Source organism: Nuphar pumila, chromosome 3 (genome assembly GCF_984573655.1).
Source record: "Nuphar pumila chromosome 3, dmNupPumi1.hap1.1, whole genome shotgun sequence".
Taxonomy (NCBI): domain Eukaryota; kingdom Viridiplantae; phylum Streptophyta; class Magnoliopsida; order Nymphaeales; family Nymphaeaceae; genus Nuphar; species Nuphar pumila.
The window spans coordinates 85,019,317-85,043,034 of NC_143251.1; the positions used below are offsets into that span (position 1 = coordinate 85,019,317).

General features: G+C 38.1%; 1 protein-coding gene across 5 annotated transcripts in view; it reads right to left on the reverse strand.

Annotated features, from left to right (window-relative positions):
• Positions 1 to 23,718, reverse strand: part of GCN2 (protein kinase family protein) — a 225,217-nt gene that overhangs the window by 172,252 nt on the left and 29,247 nt on the right. For all 5 annotated transcript variants that reach the window (XM_089999605.1, XM_089999602.1, XM_089999603.1 and 2 more), the window contains one exon: positions 17,057 to 17,111. In XM_089999605.1, coding sequence (XP_089855731.1) covers positions 17,057 to 17,111 — 55 coding nt within the window. The remainder of the gene's footprint in view (positions 1 to 17,056; positions 17,112 to 23,718) is intronic.

The following is a 23,718-nucleotide window of genomic DNA, read 5'->3' on the forward strand; positions in this document are numbered from 1 at the left end:
AAATGTATTCTTTATTGATATGAAAAACCAATTGCTTAAGAAGCATTGGAGTGAAATACAAGAGGGGCTGCACCCCTTTATATACACAGCTGAAAGAGGACTCAATAGAGCTGTTGGGCACAGTCCAACAGCTCTATTAAGAGTTGTTGGAATGTGTCAGTCCAACAGCTCTATTGCTAGTCAAGTCTGGACAGGACTTGACTAGCAACAGTCATTCTAGTTCAAACTGAACTAGATGACATAAAGACAAAAAATAAAAATAAAGGAAAAAAAATACAGAAAAGAAAGAAATTAAAAATGTATTTATATATATAATAATATAATATTATTATATATACATATATGTACAGTTTTACATTTTAACAAATATGTAGTGGTTCAGCCAATGGTTCTCACCCTTGTCCAATGTTGGGGCACTGTGGTGTTCTTTGTAAGGGCATTATGTTCCTATGTGTATGTCTGGTGATATGTAGTACTCATATCAAAACCTACAGTTCAAATCTATGTAGGAAAAATGCATATATTTTGGTGTGGGTGTTAGCCATGACAGATTCAAGATCGAAACAAAAATAAAGTAGGCAAATGGCGTGGAACCTTAAGTATCTCGAATTATTATTCATGAAATTATTGTTTGGTTGTATTTTCTTGTTCAATACACCTTTCATACCTTGTAGATTGAATGGTTTTAATCAAGTCTGAAGTTATGTATACGTGATTGCTATTTCACATCATGGTAAAATAAAGATATATCATTCCTATTGGGTAATTCAATTGGATTCGATGTTTTTGAGTGTGGAATGCACTCATATTTATAGTTGAAAGATTTCATACATTGAGGATGAAAGGGGTGGCAAAACAGTCTATTTAGAATGATCAAAATGTTTGAAAAATAAAAAGATACACCCTTTTAAAAGTTACGGAAAAACGGCAAAATTAGTCGACTGAGACAATAGTTAGTCGACTGATAATATGTTCAGTCGACTGATAAAACTTTCAGTCGACTACTGCTAAAATTTCCAGGAAACAGACATTCTGTTCAGTCGACTGATAAAACCTTCAGTCGACTGATGCTAAAATTTTTTCAGAAAACAGATATTCTGATCAGTCGACTGATAAAACCTTCAGTCGACTGATGCTAAAATTTTTCCAGAAAACAGATATTCTGATCAGTCGACTGATAAAACCTTCAGTCGACTGATGCTAAAATTTTCAGAAAATTGATATTCTGTTCAGTCGACTGATAAACCCTTCAGTCGACTGCTGCTAAATTTTTCCAGAAAATGGACATTCTGTCCGGTCGACTGATAAAACTTTCGGTCGACTAATTTTATGATCAGTCGACTGATAAATCCTTCAGTCGACTGCTGCTAAATTTTTCCAGAAAACAGACATTTTGTCCGGTCGACTGATAAATTCTTCAGTCGACTAATTTTACAAAAAAATAACGTTTTGCTTAGAAGATTTGAACCAAAAAGGTTGGTCTACCGGTGAGCCTATTGGTTGACTAATAAACATGAAAAATTGAGTAAAGAGTTTTCTAAAATGATTTTCGTGAAGGGTTCTTTTAGAAAAGTTTTTTTTCTAAAGACTTTTTGGGTGAAATACAATTGAAATATCTATGAAGGAAATAGTTTTGATGGTAAACTAAATATGTGATTCACATATGGACTTTAGGATTATGTCCAATACATGGAACACACATGATAAAGTTGGATAATGCCATGTTGCGGCATAACCAATGGGGGTACGGAACGTACACTCGAGCTCATAAACAAAACTGAAAAATGTCGAATGTTTAAGTACTCAACACAAAGTTGAACCAGAATTATGAGAAATTGTGGTTGGTGTCTTTGAGGCATTCGATGGGTAATGTGCATATACTAAGATCAACCTGAGTATGAATTGGGGTTTTTGAAAATCCCCTGTGGTGCAATGACTTGCACATAAGAATAAATAAAATTAAAAATATGCACACATAACCTAAATGTGGGATTCTGGGTATACCTGAAAGATGGTATATGTTACTGGTTTCCCAGGGTTCTGGGTATATCTGAAAGAAGATGTATGTTACTGGATCTAAACAAACAAGAATGAAAATTTATACACATATAAATTAAATATGTTGGATTCTGGGTATACCTAAAAGATGGTATATGTTACTGTTTTCCTAGGGTTCTGGGTATATCGGAAAGACGATGTATGTTACTGGATCCAAACAAAACAAGAATGAAAATTATGCACATATATAATAATTATGGGATTCTGGGTATACCTGAAAGACGGTATATGTTGCTTGTTTCCCGGGATACTGGGTATACCTAAAAACGTTATATGTTACTGGTTTCCCAGGGCTCTGGGTTCACCTGAAAGATGGTGTATGTTACCGAACCCCTTATAGTGCGATAGCTCGCACTTGATTATAAAGAAAATGTAAAATGAAATATAAAACCTTCGAGACTCTGGGTATACCTGAAAGACGGTATATGTTACCAGATTCTTCGGGCTCTGGGTACACCTGAAAGATGGTGTATGTTACTGGACCCATGGTCTACCTTGGAGAGGGTAGGTAGTACGAACTTCATGGACGTTCGTGTTTTCGTGAGAGCTAGGCGTCTCACCGTATGGTCTTGGTCCGCTACGAGGTCTATGCCTGTGCATACCCACAGGGTAAGAGTAAGTTAAGCATTATATAATTTAAGTTGACTGAAAACTTATCTCTAAAGAATTATATATTGTTGATTTGGCTTTAGTGAAACTTGTGGAATCTACAACTTGTACTAATGTAGATAAATATACCTTTAGTTCAGTCATCTTTTGCACTGTATCATGAATTAGAAATCATAATTATCTTCTTAGAATGATATAAACTTCCATGTTAGTTATACCTGCAGTTGTTGCACATATTTGTACACAGGACACTGAGCACCACATATAAATACATTGCCTCTTACGCAGACAGGGGAGTCTGACCCTTCTGCTTTAAATGTTTTTCAGGCAATACATAAATGGAGCATCGTGGCGTCGCATTTGGAAGTAGTCAAGAGATCTCAGTTTTTCAGTGTTTTCTGTTTGAACTCTGATTAGTAGATTTACATTTTTTTAATGGGATGTAATTAATGTCATTAATGTTTCAATTAATGAATGGTATGTTTTTAGTACTTCTTTGTTTTTACCCTGTAATGTACCCGACTTGTGTTTTCCGCACTTCCGCTATTTCAAAAAAAAAATTACTCTAAAATTTTTACCACAAAAAGTTGGGGCGTTACAGGGAGAGAGAGAGAGAGAGACAGACGGCTGCACAGGTAGAGAAAACCTGTTAACTTGTTATTAGGGCCTCTCTCTATGTTAAATAGAGAGAGGCTTAAAAGAATAATTACAATTAAGCCCATTATGAAAACAAAATTTCAAATAGCATCTAATATAAAAAGACTTCACTTAAAACCACCTATTCTCAAAACTCCCCCTCAAGCTAGAGCATAGATATCAATCATGCTCAGCTTGTCACAACATTTTGAGAAATTTGGTCTAGCAAGAGGTTTTGTAAACATATCTGCAACTTGGTCTTCCGACTTTAGATATTTGGTAGTGATATGACCAGCTTGAACCATATCCCTTACATACTGGCAATCAACCTCAATGTGCTTTGTGCTCTCATGAAATACAGGATTGTTCGCTATATATGTTGCAGCTTTGTTATCGCACATCATGGTCATGGGAGAGGAAACCTTCACCTGAAGATCATGAAGAACAATACGAACCCACATCAATTCAGCAGCTGTTTGGGCCATTGCCCGATATTCTGATTCTGCACTCGACCTAGAAACCACATTTTGTTTCTTACTTCTCCAAGAAATCAAGTTGTCTCCCAGAAACACACAGAATCATGTGGTAGATTTTCTATCCACTACAGATCCTGCATAGTCAGCATCAGAATAGGCCACTATCTCCAGAGTTCCACCTTTCCTAAACAATAACCCCTTTCCAGGAGAAGATTTTAGATATCTAAGAATCATAATAGTTGCATTCCAGTGTACCTCAGTTGGTTTGTTCATAAACTGGCTAACTTTGCTTACTGCTAAAGCAATATCCGTCCTGGTCACAGTTACATACAGTAGCTTCCCTACTAGAGACCGATAGCTTTTGCTATCAACCGGTTTTGACCCTTCTTCAAACAACTGAACTTTATGGACCATGGGAATATTTCTTGGTTTAGCTCCCAACATTCTTGTTTCCTTTAATATGTCAAGAACATACTTCCGTTGAGACAAAACCATCCCTTTACGGCTCCTTGCAACTTCTATACCCAGAAAATACCTGAGTGAGCCAAGGTTTTTTGTAACAAAGTGTTTTTGAAGATGAGCCTTTGTGGCTTCAATATCGTTCACATCATCTCCTGTAAGAATGATGTCATCCACATATACCACCATAACAACTATGTCAGAGCTAGTTTTCTTTATAAATAGTGTATGATCTGCTACTGGCCTATTAAAGCCAAAGCGTGACATCACTTCAAACAACTTTTGAAACCATGCACGGGGACTTTGTTTCAAGCTATAAATTGCCTTTCTCAATCTACACACCTTCTGACACTCCCCCTCAACCTCGAATCCTGGAAGTTGTTGCAAGTAAACGGTCTCAGATAAATCCCCATATAGAAATGCATTTTTCACATCTAATTGGTACAAGCTCCAACCATTCTGAACAGCTACTGAGAGAACAAGACGAATGGTACCCATCCATGCAACAGGAGAAAAGGTTTCAAAGAAATCAATACCATATGTCTGAGTATACCCTTTGGCTACTAATCTGGCCTTGTACATTTCAATAGAACCATCAGATTTGTAATTTATTGTATATACCCATTTACATACTACAATGTCAGCATCTGCGGGGGAATCAACTAGATCCCATGTATGTTGAGATATTAAAGCATCCATTTCTTCTTGCATAGCCAGCTTCCAGCGATTATCAAGCTCTGCCTGCTGATAGTTCAGAGGAATAGTTTCAGCAGATAAGGCTGAAATAAAAGACTTCATCTGATTTCCAATTCTGGCATCGGAGACAAAATGAGATATGGGATATAAGGTACATTGTCGTGTCCCCTTTCGTAGAGCAATAGGCCTATTATCATCATCATGAAGATCACTATTGTCAGTAGAACTTACCTCAGGGGAAAAAGAAGATGAAGGCACTTGCAGAGGTGGACCTCTACGCACATATACCAATGGAGGATTATTAAATCTGGAAGAGGATGAAGTTTGATTCGGTACTGAGGGCACGAATTCGAAAGGAAAATGAGGTATAGGTAATGGAAAAGACTCAGTTGGATCAACCTGCAGCGGGGAACCGATACTAGAGTAATATGGAGTGGATTCCAAGAAAGATACATCCGTACTGACATACTCTCGACGAGAAATAGGATCATAACATCGATATCCCTTTTGATTTTTGGGATAACCTATAAATATGCATTTTGTAGCTTGAGCAGCTAGTTTATCACGGTCAGGACCAAGTTTGTGTACAAAACAAACACATCCAAATATTTTGGGCGAGAAAGAGAAGAGTGGGGCATTAGGTTTTAGGATATATAATGGAATTTGATCACCCACAGAAGATGAAGGCATGCGGTTGATCAGATAACAAGCAGTGGTAATCGCATCACTCCAGTATAACGCAGGAACATTAGATTGAATCATAATGGTCTGGGCAACATCAAGCAGGTGCCGATGTTTTTGCTCAGCCACACATTTTATTGAGATGAATAGGCACAGGAAGTTTGAGGTTGAATGCCATGATCTTGGTAAAATTGTAACAGAACTTTTGATTTAAACTCAAGAGCATTATCTGTGCGAACAATCTTGACAATAGATTCAAGCTGAGTTTTTATTTCAAGAATTAAGGATTTGATAATACTTGGAACTTCAGATCGTTCCTTTATTAAAAACACCCATGACAACTTAGAGAAATCATCAACAATAACTAGATAGTATCGTAATAGAAATCTTACTAGGACCCCATACATCTGCATGAAGAAGTTCAAAGACTTTATTACTAGACTGACTCTGACTCGAAGGGAACGAACTTCGATGATGCTTGCCCATCTGACATGCTTCACACTGAAATGATGCGGTGGAAGGAATCTGAGGAAAGACCGAACGAAGCTTTGACAATGAAGGATGACCAAGACGACGATGCCACTGAACAGGACTGAATGAATGTTTCACTGCAGCATGAACAATACCCATTGGATGATGTAGGTAGTAAACTCCATTTTCTTCATAGCCTCCACCAATCTTCTTCCCCGTCAGCAAATCCTGAAAATGACAACCCATCAGATCAAATATTACTCTACAGTTTTGTTCTTTTATAAGGCAACTAACAGAGAGTAAACTTTGAGGAAATTTTGGAGCATGAAGAACATTTTGCAACTGTAATGAGGAGGATATAGAAATATTTCCCTGACCAACAACCGGGGAGGAGCTCCCATCGGCTAATGAGACTCCAAGTTGAGCATTAATATCCTTTAGATCTGAAAAAACAAGTGAATTTCCACACAAATGTCTGGATGCACCAGAGTCAATAACCCACTTACTGTCAGTCGGATGAAGATGATTTTCGGTTGAATAGGCAACACCAGCTACAGGAGGGGTGGAACTCAAAGGACGAAGAGCTATCAGCTCATCATATTCAGCACGACTGAGGGTGATACTACTGTCACTTGCAGAGATATTTTCCTATGCCTTTGTTGCCTCGAGAGTAGTAACATTTGCTTTAGGAGCATATGACTTTGATGAAGAAGAGGTTGGCCGGCCATGCTTATCCCAGCAACGATCTTCTAAATGTCCAGATTTTTCACAAAATGTACATTGAAGCTTTCCTCTGCCTCCCATACCTCGTCCACGACCTCGTCCTCTGATGTTCTGAAGATTTCCACGCCCATAACCAGATGAGACAACTAGAGCAGATGACTGAGTCACAGGCTGAGATTGTGGAAGAGATATTGCAAGTCTACTCAGACGATTATATGCCTCAGCAAGAGTAGGTACATCTGAACCAGTCAACATTTGGACTTTTGCAACAGAGAATTCTGAAGATAAACCTTTAAGAAACCGAGCAACCATAGTTTGTTCTTGATGATCCTTTTGTTTCGAACAGCAGAGGGGTTTGTGAGCATTAAGTCTTTCAAAGGCAGCTTTGACGGAGGCATAGTACTGGGCCAAGGTTTGATCTCCCTGCTGTAAATTACATATTTCCTGTTCAACTTGCAGGATACGACTCACATTAGTCTCTTGTGAGTACGTATCTCGAAAATTGTCCCACATCTGTTTGGCTGTATTATAGTAAATTAAACCATCTGCAATATGGGGTTCAACACTATTCATAATCCATGACATAACTATGTCATTATCTTCATCCCAGGTAACATATTTTCCCACTTTTTCGGTGGGTTCGTCTTCCAACAAGATATGTTTTCTACGATGTCCAGATACCGACATCATAAATGTTCTGGACCACCTGGCATAGTTAGTTTCATTCAACCTTACGGACGAGCCGTACGAAAAGGGATTGGCAAATGCCTTATACTCTCCAATATTTTCCAATTTGGAATCACATTTCGAAGTTTCAGCCATACTTATGTTTCAGCAAAAAAAAACTGGACAGACTCCAATCAACACAGGGAAAAGCGTGTTACACTCACACACCAACCAATATGACAATCAGCAGTTGTTCACACACAAAAAAAAAAACCACGACAGTAAGGAATAGCAGCCCACAACAAGAGTACTTTCCCAGCACAGCAGGGAATCTAGCCTGCAGTTTCCACGACAATAGTGAACAGCAGCCCACAAACATGACTGTCGTGGAAGCCCAGGTTTGGGGGTTTCCTCTTTGGGGACTCGATGAACCTGATTGTGGAAGCCTGGGGTCGATTTGTGATAAAAAGAAGATTATGGTGTATGTAAATGAATTTACAAAAGAGGGAATCTGATTGTTTTCTTGTTGTGGTTCTGGTTTCTATTTAAATTAAATTTTTGTTTTGGGTATAGTATCCTTGGAATTTTGTTCTTGGTTTGGAATCGTACTTCTAGGTCTGATTCATATCAGGGACTTTAAATGAGAACTATCTGGCCCGTGTAAATCTAAAGTTTTGCAATTGAACATAATGGATTCTTTGTTATTATATATCTTTTACGGAGTAAAATCTGTGAGTATATCTGTCTGTTTTAGAATCATGTTAGCTGAAATCGTGATGGTATATGATGAACTGCGACCTTATGATTTCGAGTCCGATCCAGAGACTAATATGCATGAATGGAACTCACATGCTTGTTTTGAGTTTATTTAGGAAATGTTCTTGTTGGGTGATAAAGACAGATTGGTGGTATATGTCTAGATCCAGAACATAGCTCGCCAATCATATATTATCAAGTCACAATCTGACTGAATGCATTAGTCCTTGAACGCAACCCTGAGTTGTGTTGTATAATCACTCTTGATATGCCTAGATAAGCTGGTGGAAATCAATATAAATAGACTTGAGACTCGTTTTGGCAGTTGGCATACATGTTAAAATCCACAGTACTTATTAGCAGTAGTGAATATAGATTAAGCTTAATTATAAACTGAGAAATTTCGGTGTTAAAAACATTGAATGTATTCAGTTTCTGTGGAGTACTCAAGAATACAAGGAGTTTCTTTTGGTTGAGTACAAGACCGAACTCGTTCTGTGACTGAGCTAGGATTGGTTAAGTAAATAATTACTGGTATGCTAGTGAGTGTCTTCTGCGTTTCTTTTATTAGCTATTGTATTATAAATAGCAGAAAGATGATGGTTCGGTTTTATCAGGACATATGCCAGTCATGTATCATTCTTTAATATATATATATATATATATATATATATATATATGTGTGTGTGGGGGGGGTTGAAAGTGTTAGTATGGCTACATCATTAGGTGACAACATTAGGTGAATAGTGTCAGATGAATTGCAATTTTTCTTTAGCTTATAAAAATCTTGGCTTACTTAATCACTAAACTGTTACTCTTTATTCCATGATGAAAATCATGATTTGTAGCTTTTTGAGAATATGTGTCTTTTTTGGAAGTCAAATCATTTTTTTTGTCAACTGGTGTATGACAATAATATATGTACTTAATCAGAACTGTGTGGCAGCATGGTTTGTCTGGCTGAGACAGACAAAATTTGTTGTATGTTAAGAAACTTTGGGTTGTGGCAGAGGTGCACACATGATGTGAATGTGTATAACCCCGAAATGTCAATTTATAGATCCGGTTTATGTTCGTGAGTGAGGATGATAGCTCATGTTATGAGTGGAAGGTTTCATGTATCTACGCCGGGTACACGCTTGTATTGGTTTATCAATAATATTATCATTACTTTATGCGGCATTTTCAACATTAGAATGTCTATCATTATCACCATTATCACTCAAAGAATTATCATTCGAAGAAACATCACAAGAGGTCAATTCTTCTTGTGGAAAAAAATCAAATAAGTCATAATCTACTTCCTGTTTTTCCTTAGTTATCTTAAGTCCATTTTCATTTTCTAAAAAGGTCACATCCTTAGAAATATAAAGTTTGTTATTCTTAAAGTCAAAACATCTAAAGTTTTTTTTTATTTTCTCCATAACCTATAAAGACATATTCAATGTCTTTTGAAGATAATTTATCTCTCTTATGAAAAAGGACAAAACATTTGGAACCAAAAATTCTCAAACATTTGTAATCGGGATTTCTTTCAGATAGTTTTTCATATAGAGAAACATTTTGAAGAGATGATGAGGGCATTTTATTTATCAAGTTGATGTTAGAACGGCTTCGTCCCAAAAACTCTTTTGAACATTTTTAGAGATAAGGTCCTAGCGGTTTTCATAATGTCTATGTTTTATTTTGATTAGTCTGTTTTGTTGAGGAGTTCTTGGACAAGATTTTTTATGACAAATTCTGTTTTATTTTAAATAATTTTGAAATTCATTTGATAGGTATTCACCACCAGAGTCGGATCTAAGGATGAAAATATTGCTTTGAAATTGATTTTTAATAATCATATGAAATTCTTGAAAATAAAAAAATACGTCATATTTGGGATTAAGTAAATTCATACATATCTATTGAAATCATCAATAAATGTAACATATTATGAATATCCTCCTTTTAATATGACCGGGGAAGGCCCCTAAACATCCGAAGGCACTAATTCAAAAGGTCTTTTAGAGATAAATGTTTCAATTGGAAATGGAATAGCTTTCTTTTTTTCAAAAATACAATCCTTACAAATTAAATCTTTCTCATTACAAAAAAAAAATTCAAAAGAGAAAAGATACATCTTTAAATAGCTTGGATGCCCAAGTCTTTTGTGTCAAGTTTCAATGTCTTTATCTTGGACATAATTACAAAACGATTTTGAGGGGAGATTCAAAGAGTTCATGAAGTAGAGATCTCCTCTCCTATGGCCTTTCTCAATCCGCTTCCCGGACCGAAGATCTGCACGAAGCAACCCTTAGATAAGAAAGAGATTTCACGTCCATGATCGGCCATTTGAGAAACCAAAAAATTATTTAAATTTAATTTTGAAACAACTCTAATTTTTGAAACACAAAAATTTTGCGAAGAATCTAAAGTTTTGATACTTTTAATTTGCAAGGATGTTCCATCGGTGGTGGAAACATAATTTTGTGAATTAGTGTATAAATCAAATAGATAATTTTCATGTAGAGTTGTATGAAAAGAAGCTCCCAAATCAAAGATCCAAGAACACATACTGGGAGGAGAGGATGATGCTATCACCCTAGAGAACTAAAATAATCACGAACACTCATTTCACCTTGTTTGATAGTTCGTACTTTTTCTTGCAAGAGAAATTTTCTTTCAATATCTTTTTGGATATATAAGCACTTCATAAAGAACCAAGCCTCATTGGATTTACGAAATTTGACAATGTTGGCACATATTTTGAGCTCAACATTGTTCATAAACCATGCAAGAATCTTGGCATGGTTACTTTCTCAATCCTCTACCTTAGTTTGATGATCTTAAATAGCTTTCATGTGTGCCTTCTAAGGCTTTCTCTTGATCTCCTTCTCTTTTGGTGAGCTTGAGTTGAGGCTCCGAGATGGTGCCCATTACATATCTCCAAAGTTTTTGCCTTTGAGGTTATTTTCCATTGTGGATGCCCACACTATGTAGTTGGATCCATTTAACTTGAAGGATAAATCAATCTTTTGTTCATGCTCTATCTTGAGTGATAGAAGAGAGGGAAGGAGAAAGAGAAGAATGTGAAAAAATATCTCTACTTGAGTCACCACGAATACATGATCATGCCAGCGTTTTAATACTCGCTGAGTCAACTCGTTGACTCGGCTCGGCTCGCCCCTCCAGCGAGTCAACCCGGCAAGGCAAACTCGGTTTGCCAAAACTCGGGCTTGACTCGGGCTGACTCGGCTTGACTCGGGCGAGTTTTGGGATGTTTGAAATTTGTTTTTTGAGTTTCAAATTACAGTTTCGAAATAGATAAGTACATATATTTTAACAAGGGTTACCCCCAGATTTTGTATAAAAAAGAAAATAAAAATCATTTAAAGATAAAAAAAACATTTAAATCCATAGAATAAAATCGCCATGTTGTTCGAACTACTGTTCACCCTGTGTTATCAACTTATTCTAGCAAAATATTTTAAAGAAATGATTCTCACTATATATGGCGGGTCAACTGTGCCTATGGGAAGTCACATTTAGGTTTCATCATCCATTTGTTATGTCAACAAGCATTGTGCATATTCAAATATTAGTAGTCTTTTTATAGTTGTGTCATTAATATATTTCCTGCATAGTTTTATACATGAGAAATTTGCTTATTTATGTTGATATTGGGCATTCTGTAAACTTTCAATATGCACATATATCCCTGTTTTACATTTATGGATTTGTTAGAGAGGGAATTAAAACTTTTAAAACAAGCTAGCATATATGATTGGCCATTTTAGGAACCTTAGGTAGTAGCAGACTGAACTCATGGTGACCAAATCCTCTAATTCAAGTCATGAATTAGTCAAAGTGCTTGTATAGATATCAAATTCAATTATTCAAGCAAACCTCTATAGCTCTTTGCAGTTGTTTTTATATTCTTACAGACATTTAGAGACTATGTTTACTCAAAAACATGGTTTCAGACAAATTATATATTGTTTTTCTTTTAAAATCAAGTTAACAAAACCCGGTCCGAGTCACCGAGTTGACCCGCCGAGTCAATAAAGAACGAGTCGAGTTCCGAGTCACGGGTTTTAAAACCTTGGATCATGCTTCCCAACGGTCACCAACACTTGGTGGCCACTTCCTACATGACCAAGAGCACTATGGCTCTGCTACCATATAATGAAATAGCAAAAAATATAAAACCAATGCCACTAAGAGCTTACAAGATCACAATCACAATGTGCACAAGTACAAGTCCACTAAGGGACAACACAATAGCCAACAAAGGGCAACACAAGAGGATAAAAAATATATTCACTTTATTGAGCAAATGCTTGAGCAAAAAGCATTAAAGGAATAGAGGGGAAACACCCTTATTTATACACTTCATAAGGGAAGAAAGAGAGGCCATTGGGGGCTCCAACATAGAGACATTGGGAACTCCCAACGGTCGCACTTGTGACCATTGAGAAGCCCCAACGTCTCTATGGTCAATTGACCATAGAGCCCGCAATGGATTACGGGATTTACAAAACATAAAAAAAGAAAAATTAAAAAAAAGAAATAATTATTTTCTAAAACAGTTATTTATTATATATTATATTAACATCTACAGGGTTAGATTTGCAAAAAACCTTATGAAAATCTCGTTTCATGCTAGTTTACATATTTTGTTGGTTTACATATTCTAGTTTCCCTATATATATATTAAATATCACATAAATACGAAATAAATTGAATATAGTCTAAATATATATGCTATATCTAAAATATATATTATACATTGAAAATGTAAAGTTATAAACTGAAAATATAATTATAAATTGAATTCAAACTTGTATGTACGGAGGGTAAAATGGCGTGTCCCAGTGTCGATGCGTGTCGACATGGGAACACGCATGTCAACACAAGTACAGAGGACAAAATGATGTGTCCAGGTACTATAGGAAATAACATATATATATATATATATATATATGTGTGTGTGTGTGTGTGTGGAAGAATCTGGCCACTTATATATAACATATATTGTTAAAATATGTATATATATATATATGTACTGTTTTGTCCAAAATACCTGATAGGAATATTTTAGTCTTTTTACATAATTGTTCTAGAAACAATTATTTAATTAGGTTAGATTTTTTGTATTTCTTTCATTTTATTTTTTCTAGTTTTTCGTTGTCTTTAATGACATTGGGGGTCCCACCATAGAGTCGTTGGGACCCCCAACGACTCCATGTGGGAGACCCCAATGGCTTCTCACTTTCTCCTTTTTTGTCTATAAATATGGGGCCTCTCCCCTTGTATTTGTTTAGCTTTTGAGCTCTCTAAATAAATATTCTAATATTTCTTATTTGTTGTTGTATTACCTTTTTCAAGGCTTGGTTATTGTTCCATCGTGGATTTTGTGTTCGTGTCTTGCTAATGCCATCGTAAATGTCCATTATTGGACTTGGTTAATGTTTGTTGCACTCTTGATTTGTATTTCCGCATACCTTCTAACATATATAACTATAAAAAGTTTAGGTGTGTTTTTAACAATATAGAAAACTTAGGTGCTTTCTTTATTACTTCCCAAAATTTTGGTGTGTTTTTTAAAGTTTTCTCTTTTAAAAATTCCTGTGCCATACTCATTGCACCCTCACTTACACCCATGTCACATAGCCTAAAAGACACATCGAGTCACAACCATACATATGCCCACCAAAACAATAGCCTAAAAGACACATTGAGTCACAACCATATATATATATGCCCACCAAAACATTAACCTAAAAGACACATCGAGTTGCAACCATATATATGCCCACCAAAACAAAAGTACAATTTCACCAATCCATCAAATAGAAAAAGTGTTAAAATTATAAATACATTGCAAAAAATAAAACTACCAGTTTTATACTTGAGGAAAATGATTTACAATCTTTTGCTGCCACCAATAAATCCGTAGCATACTTTTTACATCAATCTTCTGTTAACAACCTGACCTCCCTTGTCACTAGATGGGTGGCAGAACCACAACATTTGAATTTGCACATTTTTTAATGTCTGACGCATATCACTACTCTAAGTGCTCAAAGATGAACTTGATTCTTTAGGCTTTCAATAATATCTACCAATTCCTCAAACTATAAATAAAACATAAGTCAAGTATTCTGTTCCATTGCAAAAAGGAAAAAAAACGGTAACAGGATCTCATCATCTATCAACATCAAAGTTCCCTTCTCAGAAAGCACTCTATGATTGCCTAAATCATATTATTCTTTGAAACATGCTTCATCATGTTGGTGTTCCCAGTCATCTTCTTGTTCTCCCAACCATGCAATAACCTCTGTCTCTGCACATTATCCTTTTGACGCCTCTGGAGCTATATCCTCAACAACATCAATATCCTCAACATCTTAAGCAAGCAAGGTCGCCAGTCATGAACTTCAAATATTCAATTATTTTCAGGACTGTAAATACTACATTTGTTACAACTATATGTGATAGCATAAGAGATTCCTTTTTGGCCATTATCTTTATTCTTGGTTCTACTAGCCTAAGTCTTCCATTTTCATGTTACTCAAGAAGAGAAGTTTGATCCTTTTCCCTTTGCTCCACACGTTGCATGAATATGTTAAGAGATCTTGTAGTGAGATAACCTGGTTATAGCCAAATTCCTGTCAAATGAAAATAAGATAATCATGCCCAAACTTCAACATGATATCTAAGCCCCTTTCTTGTATTATCCTTGAGCTTAATATGGACCTGTACCTTTCAGGGAGAAGGCAGCCACACACACACATGTCAGAACATGGAAGCTTAGATTGAAGATCATCAAAACATGGAAGAACTGAGACAACCTGGAATGTTGTGCAAAACATGCGATATTCAGGTCCAAGGATACCTAATACCTATTGTACCATGTCTTTATCTGATACAGGACTTCCAATGGAAGCTAACTGATCTGTAATAACCCTGACATCCCCCATGAACTCTGTAATGGATTTGTTTCCTTTTCGCATGGATTGGAATTGCCACTTGAGTTGCAAAGCCCGAGATTCAGAGACCTGAGAAAAGGAATGAGCTAGTCCATTCCACAACTCGGCAGCAGATTGATCATCAGAAATGGTTTGTAAAACACGATCAGAAAGTGTGGAAGTTATGTAAGCAACTAATGTCTGATCCCGTTGACTCACCTTCCCATCTTCACTTGTTATTTCTTGCATGATATGTGTGGGTGGGGCGGGTGATCGCCCATCTAGATGACCATAAAGACCATGACTGCGAATAAAAGGCACAATCTGACGCTTCCAAAGTAAGTAGTTATCATGAGATAACTTGTGGGTCATGAGGTGAGTAAGAAAACTAGGGTTCAACTTGGAATCCATGGATTATATGAAGAATAAGAAGCCAAAACTGTTCTAACAGTGTATTGAAGAGGAGACAGCAATGTTGTGTGCTGAAAATAATATCAGCACACACGTTATTTAGAGAAAGAGGAAAGCAGCAATGCTGCTGTGTGCTGAAAATGATACCAACACACACGTTGCACACAGAAAAAGGAAGCAACAATGCTGCTATGTGCTGAAACTGATATTAGCACATACGCTAGACAGAGAAAATAAAACAGCGATGTTGTTGTGTGCTGAAAAGGATATCAGCACACACGTTACGTTGTGTGCTGAAAAGAATATCAGCACACACGTTACACAGAGAATAGTAACGTGCGAACCAGAGAAAAGCAGAGAATCAAAAATATTTTGGGGAGAAAACAAAAACTCGGCAGACTAAAAAACAGAATGTTAAGACGTGCGTACAGAAAAAATTAAAATGAGAAGAACGAAAAAGAAAACTGGAATGACGTGAAAAAGGATTAAGGGAGAAGGGACAAAAATGAACCCACATTCTTTAGCAGCACGTGTTGGTCTTTAGAGGCCTTCTAGATAATTGATTTCCGCGCCTGTGCTTTGATACCATGTCAGAAATATTCACCTGCAGGGGTTAGAGATGAGGTAAAGAGAGGAGAGAGAAGAGAGGGGTCGGCGGCAATAGGGTTTTCCCTCTTTCACTTAATATTTATAAGTGTTGTACATAGTATGACTTTACACAAGAAGTAAAAACAAATTACAAACATGCCACCGCCCACGCATCCCAAGATGGATCTTGGAATGTGGTGCGGGTCGGATCCAAGATCCAAAACTAACAACACACACACACACACAAACATACAAACATATATATATGTGTGTGTATATATATATATATGCATGTGAGTGAGTGCAAATAAGATGCATCAAGTGGAGCCAACCCATGCACATACATGTGATGAGAAGTTAATGGAGGGAAATTTTCCAACTAACCATGTTTCAGAAAAATATATCACATAATCATGACAAAGCTATTTGCAGAAAAGAAAACTTTTTTTTGTGTTATTTAGTTAATATGAAAAACTAACCACAGAAAAAGAAAAACACTTAATTTAAAAATTCAATTCCAATATATGCCAAATCTTTTATTTGCATTAAAGAAAACTGACACAGGAAAGAAGCAAATAGAAATAGGAAAAGTTACAGCCAATGGCTACAAACTGTTAAGTGTTCAGTAAAGTAGGAAAGTAATGCAGTTTTAAACATAAGAGAATAACATCGACCATTGATGGAGACCAAAACAATAAAGAAAAAATAAATGAAAATCCTCAAATATAAGAAACAGTTAATGAAAGATGAGAAGAATCCAATGAATCTAAGGGAACTGAGATTTAGACTCTGCAACACAAGCACTCCTAATAAAACAAGCTAGAGAACTAAAGAGAGAGAATGGAGAGAAGATAAGCATGAGAATTGTCAGACCTGATAATAGCGGACAACATGCTGATGTTGCAAACGTGACAGTGTAGCAACCTCCCTGTGAAACATTTGGTAGTGCGAGAAATCAAGGAATAAAATAAAGTCAAATTCTATTTAGTAAGGTTTTCACATTTAATCTTTATTATGCATTTAGAACATAAAGCAAGCATAAATAAACTTTATAACCCAGAGAATTAAATCATAAAATTTATTCAAATTGTTAAGAAATATATATTGTATTATATACCTAAGTATACTAATATACTAAGGTATACTTATAGGTATTTTCCTTTGTATTTTCATTCTCATTGTAATTCCAAGTATACTAAAGTATACTTATTGTGATTTAGATTTTAGTAAAAGGATAGTTTAAGATAAGTATACATATTGTATACATTTAGGGCAGAATGGGGATTTTATGTTTACTATTATTAGTCATTATTTAAGATGACTAAATTTTGTAATTTTATTTATTTACTTTTCTTTTCTTTTTAGTCAAATGAGATTGACACTCTAGTAGCTAGGTTGACTAGTCAAACTAGTCATTATGCTATGTAACCAGGACACGGCACTTAGGGTGGTGTACCCATGTTGACACGGGTACTGGTACCTGGACACGGCATTTTTCGTGCCCTATATTATATTATATTATATTATATTATATTATATTATATTATATTATATTATATTATATTATATTATATTATATTATATTATATTATATTATATTATATTATATTATATTATATTATATTATATTATATTATATTATATTATATTATATATTTTTAATATATAATATATATTTTCAGCATATATTTTAGATATATAATATATATTTTTTAGTATATATTTAGCGGTGTCCCCATACCCACATTTTTTGGAATTGTCATGTCGTACCCTTTGTACCCGTAGCTGTACATGTACCCATCGTGTATTTTAGTACGTAGTCATTTTATAATTTTGACAAAAATTTGGCTAAGCTTGGGAGAAAAATCGTTTGAAGCTCGATTCTTAGACTGATGTCTTTGAGTTCGGGCTTGGCCCAGGTCCCATCGACAAGGTCGTAACCCCCCGCCAGGTGTAATAACCGGAAAAAAAAATTAAATTGATTTGGGCCGGATCCAGACCCGAACCCGACCCGAGGCCACCGCCTCTCGCTGTCATTAAAAGACAGCGAGGCAGGCAGGAGGAGGGTTACGAAACCCCCCTCGCCGCCTCTCGCCCTCTCGTTCTCTCTGCACTCCTTCCCCTCTCCTGCTCTCTCGCTCTCTTTCCTCACTGTCTCTCGCTGGAGACCCCCATCCCCCGTCGGCCACCACCTTCTTCCTTCTCTCTGCAACGAAGGCGCCGACAACGCTTGCACGCCGACGACCCTCCTTCCGGCGAGCTCCCTTTCAGTGAGCTCCTCTCCGGCAACCTCCCTAGGTACGCCCTTTTCCCCTCTTTGCTCTCGTCTCTGCCCCCGATCCCCTCTCTTTCTCCCTCACTTCTTTGTTGCGCACTGAGGAGTTGAGCCACCTCCCTGTCTCCCTCAATCGCAAGGGAGGGGCAAAGCCCCTCTCCTTGCTGCCTTAAATCACAGGGGAGGGGCAGAGCCCCCTTCCTGCGATGAGTTTTGCGAGGGAGGGGCCCAGCCCCTCCCGAAGCCTCTTGTTTTCTCGGCAGGGGGCGAGCCCCCCTGTATTCTTTTTGCCTTTCAACAGAGGGGCTTCGCCCCCTGCCCTCTTGTGTTTGCCGGCAGGGGGCGAGGCTCCTCCTACTTTTGTTATTTCCGGCAGGGGGCTACGCCCCTCTGCCTTGTGTTTCCTAGCATGGGGCTTCGTCCCTCTGCCTTGTGTTTTTCGGCAGGGGGCGAGGCCCCTGCCTTGTGTTTCCCGACAGGGGGCGAAGCTCCCCCTGCTCTCATGTGTTTTGCTGGTAGGGGGCGAGGCTCCCCCTGCCTCCTTTGGTTTCCCAGCAGGGGGCAAAGCCTCTCCTACCTTCTTCCTGTTTCCGGCAGGGGGCGAAGCCCCCCTGCACCTCATATGTTTTCTAGTTGTTGCTGGCAGGGGCAGAGCCCCTGCCTTTATCGTTTTCAGCAAGGGGTTGCGCCCCCTGTGTTGTTTCTTGTTGAGGCAGGTTTGGCAGGGAGCCTCTGCTCCCTCCCTTGCCTTTTTTCTCCTGTCAGGCAGGGAGCATGAGCCCCCTACCTCTGTGGCTTTTTGTTGGCAAGGGTGAGGCCCCTGCCTCCTGTGCAGTGCCTTTGCATCTCTGGCGTCTGGGAGCAGGCCTCCCTACCTCTAGCACCCTGGTCAGCAGAGTGCAGAGTTCTTGCCTCTACAGCCTGCAGGCAGGAAACCTTGCTACTTCTGTTGCTCTTCTGCGTTCTGCAGGGAGTTGAGCTCCCTGCCTACCCTCGTATCAGGGTCCGGTACTGCTGCAAGTCTTACCGGACCCACTTTTCGTTTGTATTTTGGCATGCTAACCTTTTTAGCATCACAGATTGAAAGGTGGATCCTGCTCGCTTCGTGGCTTGAGCTTGTGCTTACCTACGCCGCTGGCATACGACGACCGCAACCCCTCAAGGTAGAGGAAGATTGCACAGAAGACTTGGACAATTGAATTGAGTTCAATTAACTAAAAAAGACAATTAAATAAATATATATATTGTTGAGATTAGGTGGTTTTAAGTTTAAATCTTCTTAGATTAGAGGTTATTTGAAATTTTTATTTAATAATGGACTTAGATGTAATTTATTCTTTTGGCCCGTCTCTATTTAACATAGAGAGTAGCCCTAATATCAATAAACGAGTTTGCTTCTTGTGCAGCCGTCTCTCTCTCTCTCTCTCTCTCTCTCTCTCTCTCTCTCTCTAGGGTTCGGTGCATCTCATCATTCTACATGGTATCAGAATAGTCAATCGTGGGAGCATGATCGATCGTGATCAATCTACGATTGATCTACACCAACGAAAAAATATATATATATTCAAATCAGGTCATCTGTTTTTTTCTGTGTAAGATCTGATAACAGATCTGGGATTTGACCAAGGTCATGACTCAGATCTGTCATCAGATCTAAGGGAGCAGATGTGGATGTGTGTCGTTGGTCTGGTAGCGCCTCGTTTTTGGTTTTTTGTTCCTGCCGTGATTTTCTGTTGCCGAGTTTTCCTGCCGTGATTTCCTGCTCTTTGGGAACAACAACAATCTCATTTGTCGTGATTTCCTGCCGTGATTTCCTGCTGTTTGGGCACAGCAGCAATCTCATTTGTCGTGATTTTTTTTTTCGTGATTTTCTGCCGTGATTTCCTGTTGTTTGGGAGAAGCAGCAATCTCACTTGTTGTGTTGTTGCTTGTGATTGAGATATGACTGATGTGTTTAATCGTGCCCTGAAGAACTGATATTCTTGCCGGCTGTCGAGCTATATATGTCTGGGAGCAGCAGCTGTCGTGATTTATTTTCTCTGTCTGCATATCATCGTTGGTCGTGATTCCTTGGCTTTTAGTTGGTTGTTTTATTTCAGTTGGTAGTTTATTTCAGAATATGGAAACAGCATGCGTGATTCCCTGCTGTGCTGGAAAAAAATTAAAATTATCATTCATGTTTGTGGGTTGCTGTTCATTACTGTCGTGGAAACTGCAGACTTGATTCCCTGCTGTGCTGGGAAAATATTCTTGTTGTGGGCTGCTGTTGATTACTGTCGTGGTTTTTTTTTAAACAGTTGCTGGTTGTCGTATCGGTTGATGTGTGAGTGTAACACACGCTATTCCCTGTGTTGCTTGAATCCTGTCGAGATTTTATCTCTGCTGAAATAGAATTATATTTTCAGTATGGCTGAAGCTTCGAAATGTGATTCCAAAATGGAACATATTGGGGAGTATAAGGCATTTGTCAATCCCTTTTTGTACGGCTCTTCTATAAGGTTGAATGAAGCTAACTATGTCAGGTGGTCCAGAACTTTTATGATGTCGGTATCTGGACATCGTAGAAAACATATCTTGTTGGAAGACGAACCCACTGAAAAAGTGGGAAAATATGTTACTTGGGATGAAGATAATGACATAGTTATGTTGTGGATCATGAATAGTGTTGAACCCCCTATTGCAGATGGATTAATTTACTATAATACAGCCAAACAGACGTGGGACAATCTTCGAGATACGTACTCACAAGAGACTAATGTGAGTCGTATTCTGCAAGTTGAACAGGAGATATATAATTTACAGCAGGGAGATCAGACCTTGGCCCTGTACTATGCCTCCGTCAAAGCTGCGTTTGAAAGACTTAATGCTCACAGACCTCTCTGTTGTTCGAAACAAAAGGATCATCCTTACAGGTCTATCGTCAGAATTCTCTGTTGCAAAAGTCCAAATGTTGACTGGTTCAGATGTACCTACTCTTGCTGATGCATACAATCGTCTGAGTAGACTTGCGATCTCTCTTCCACAATCTCAATCTGTGACTCAGTCATCTGCTCTAGTTGTCTCATCTGGTTATGGGCGTGGAAATCTTCAGAATATCAGAGGACGAGGTCGTGGACGAGGTATGGGAGGCAGAGGAAAGCTTCAATGTACATTTTGTGGAAAATCTGGACATTGAGAAGATCGTTGCTGGGATAAGCATGGCCGGCCAACCTCTTCTTCATCAAAGTCATATGCTCCTAAAGCAAATGTTACTACTCTCGAGGCAACAAAGGCACAGGAAAATATCTTTGCAAGTGACAGTAGTATCACCCTCAGTCGTGCTGAATATGATGAGCTGATAGCTCTTCGTCCTTTGAGTTCCACCCCTCCAGTAGCTGGTGTTGACTATTCAACCGGAAATCATCTTCATCCGACTGACAGTAAGTGGATTATTGACTCTGGTGCATCCAGACATTTGTGTGGAAATTCACTTGTTGTGGGCTGCTATTCCTTACTGTCGTGATTTTTTTTTTGTGTGAACAACTGCTGATTGTCATATTGGTTGGTGTGTGAGTGTAACACACGCTTTTCCCTGTGTTGATTGGAGTCTGTCCAGTTTTTTTTTTGTTGAAACATAAGTATGGTTGTTACTTCGAAATGTGATTCCAAATTGGAAAATATTGGAGAGTATAAGGCATTTGCCAATCCCTTTTCGTACGGCTCGTCTGTAAGGTTGAATGAAACTAACTATGCCAGGTGGTCCAAAACATTTATGATGTCGGTATCTGGACATCGTAGAAAACATATCTTGTTGGAAGACGAACTCACCAAAAAAGTGGGAAAATATGTTACCTGGGATAAAGATAATGACATAGTTATGTCATGGATTATGAATAGTGTCGAACCCCATATTGCAGATGGTTTAATTTACTATAATACAGCCAAACAGATGTGGGACAATTTTCGAGATACGTACTCACAAGAGACTAATGTGAGTCGTATCCTGCAAGTTGAACAGGAAATATGTAATTTACAGCAGGGAGATCAAACCTTGGCCCAGTACTATGCCTCCGTCAAAGCTGCCTTTGAAAGACTTAATGCTCACAAACCCCTCTGCTGTTCGAAACAAAAGGATCATCAAGAACAAACTATGGTTGCTCGGTTTCTTAAAGGTTTATCTTCAGAATTCTCTGTTGCAAAAGTCCAAATGTTGACTGGTTCAGATGTACCTACTCTTGCTGAGGCATATAATCGTCTGAGTAGACTTGCAATATCTCTTCCACAATCTCAGCCTGTGACTCAGTCATCTGCTCTAGTTGTCTCATCTGGTTATGGGCGTGGAAATCTTCAGAACATCAGAGGACGAGGTCGTGGACGAGGTATGGGAGGCAGAGGAAAGCTTCAATGTACATTTTGTGGAAAATCTGGACATTTAGAAGATCATTGCTGGGATAAGCATGGCCGGCCAACCTCTTCTTCATCAAAGTCATATGCTCCTAAAGCAAATGTTACTACTCTCGAGGCAACAAAGGCATAGGAAAATATCTCTGCAAGTGACAGTAGTATCACCCTCAGTCGTGCTGAATATGATGAGCTGATAGCTCTTCGTCCTTTGAGTTCCACCCCTCCTGTAGCTGGTGTTGCCTATTCAACCGGAAATCATCTTCATCCGACTGACAGTAAGTGGGTTATTGACTCTGGTGCATCCAGACATTTGTGTGGAAATTCACTTGTTTTTTCAGATCTAAAGGATATTAATGCTCAACTTGGAGTCTCATTAGCCGATGGGAGCTCCTCCCCGGTTGTTGGTCAGGGAAATATTTCTATATCCTCCTCATTACAGTTGCAAAATGTTCTTCATGCTCCAAAATTTCCTCAAAGTTTACTCTCTGTTAGTTGCCTTATAAAAGAACAAAACTGTAGAGTAATATTTGATCTGATGGGTTGTCATTTTCAGGATTTGCTGACGGGGAAGAAGATTGGTGGAGGCTATGAAGAAAATGGAGTTTACTACCTACATCATCCAATGGGTATTGTTCATGCTGCAGTGAAACATTCATTCAGTCCTGTTCAGTGGCATCGTCGTCTTGGTCATCCTTCATTGTCAAAGCTTCGTTCGGTCTTTCCTCAGATTCCTTCCACCGCATCATTTCAGTGTGAAGCATGTCAGCTGGGCAAGCATCATCGAAGTTCGTTCCCTTCGAGTCAGAGTCAGTCTAGTAATAAAGTCTTTGAACTTCTTCATGCAGATGTATGGGGTCCTAGTAAGATTCCTACTACG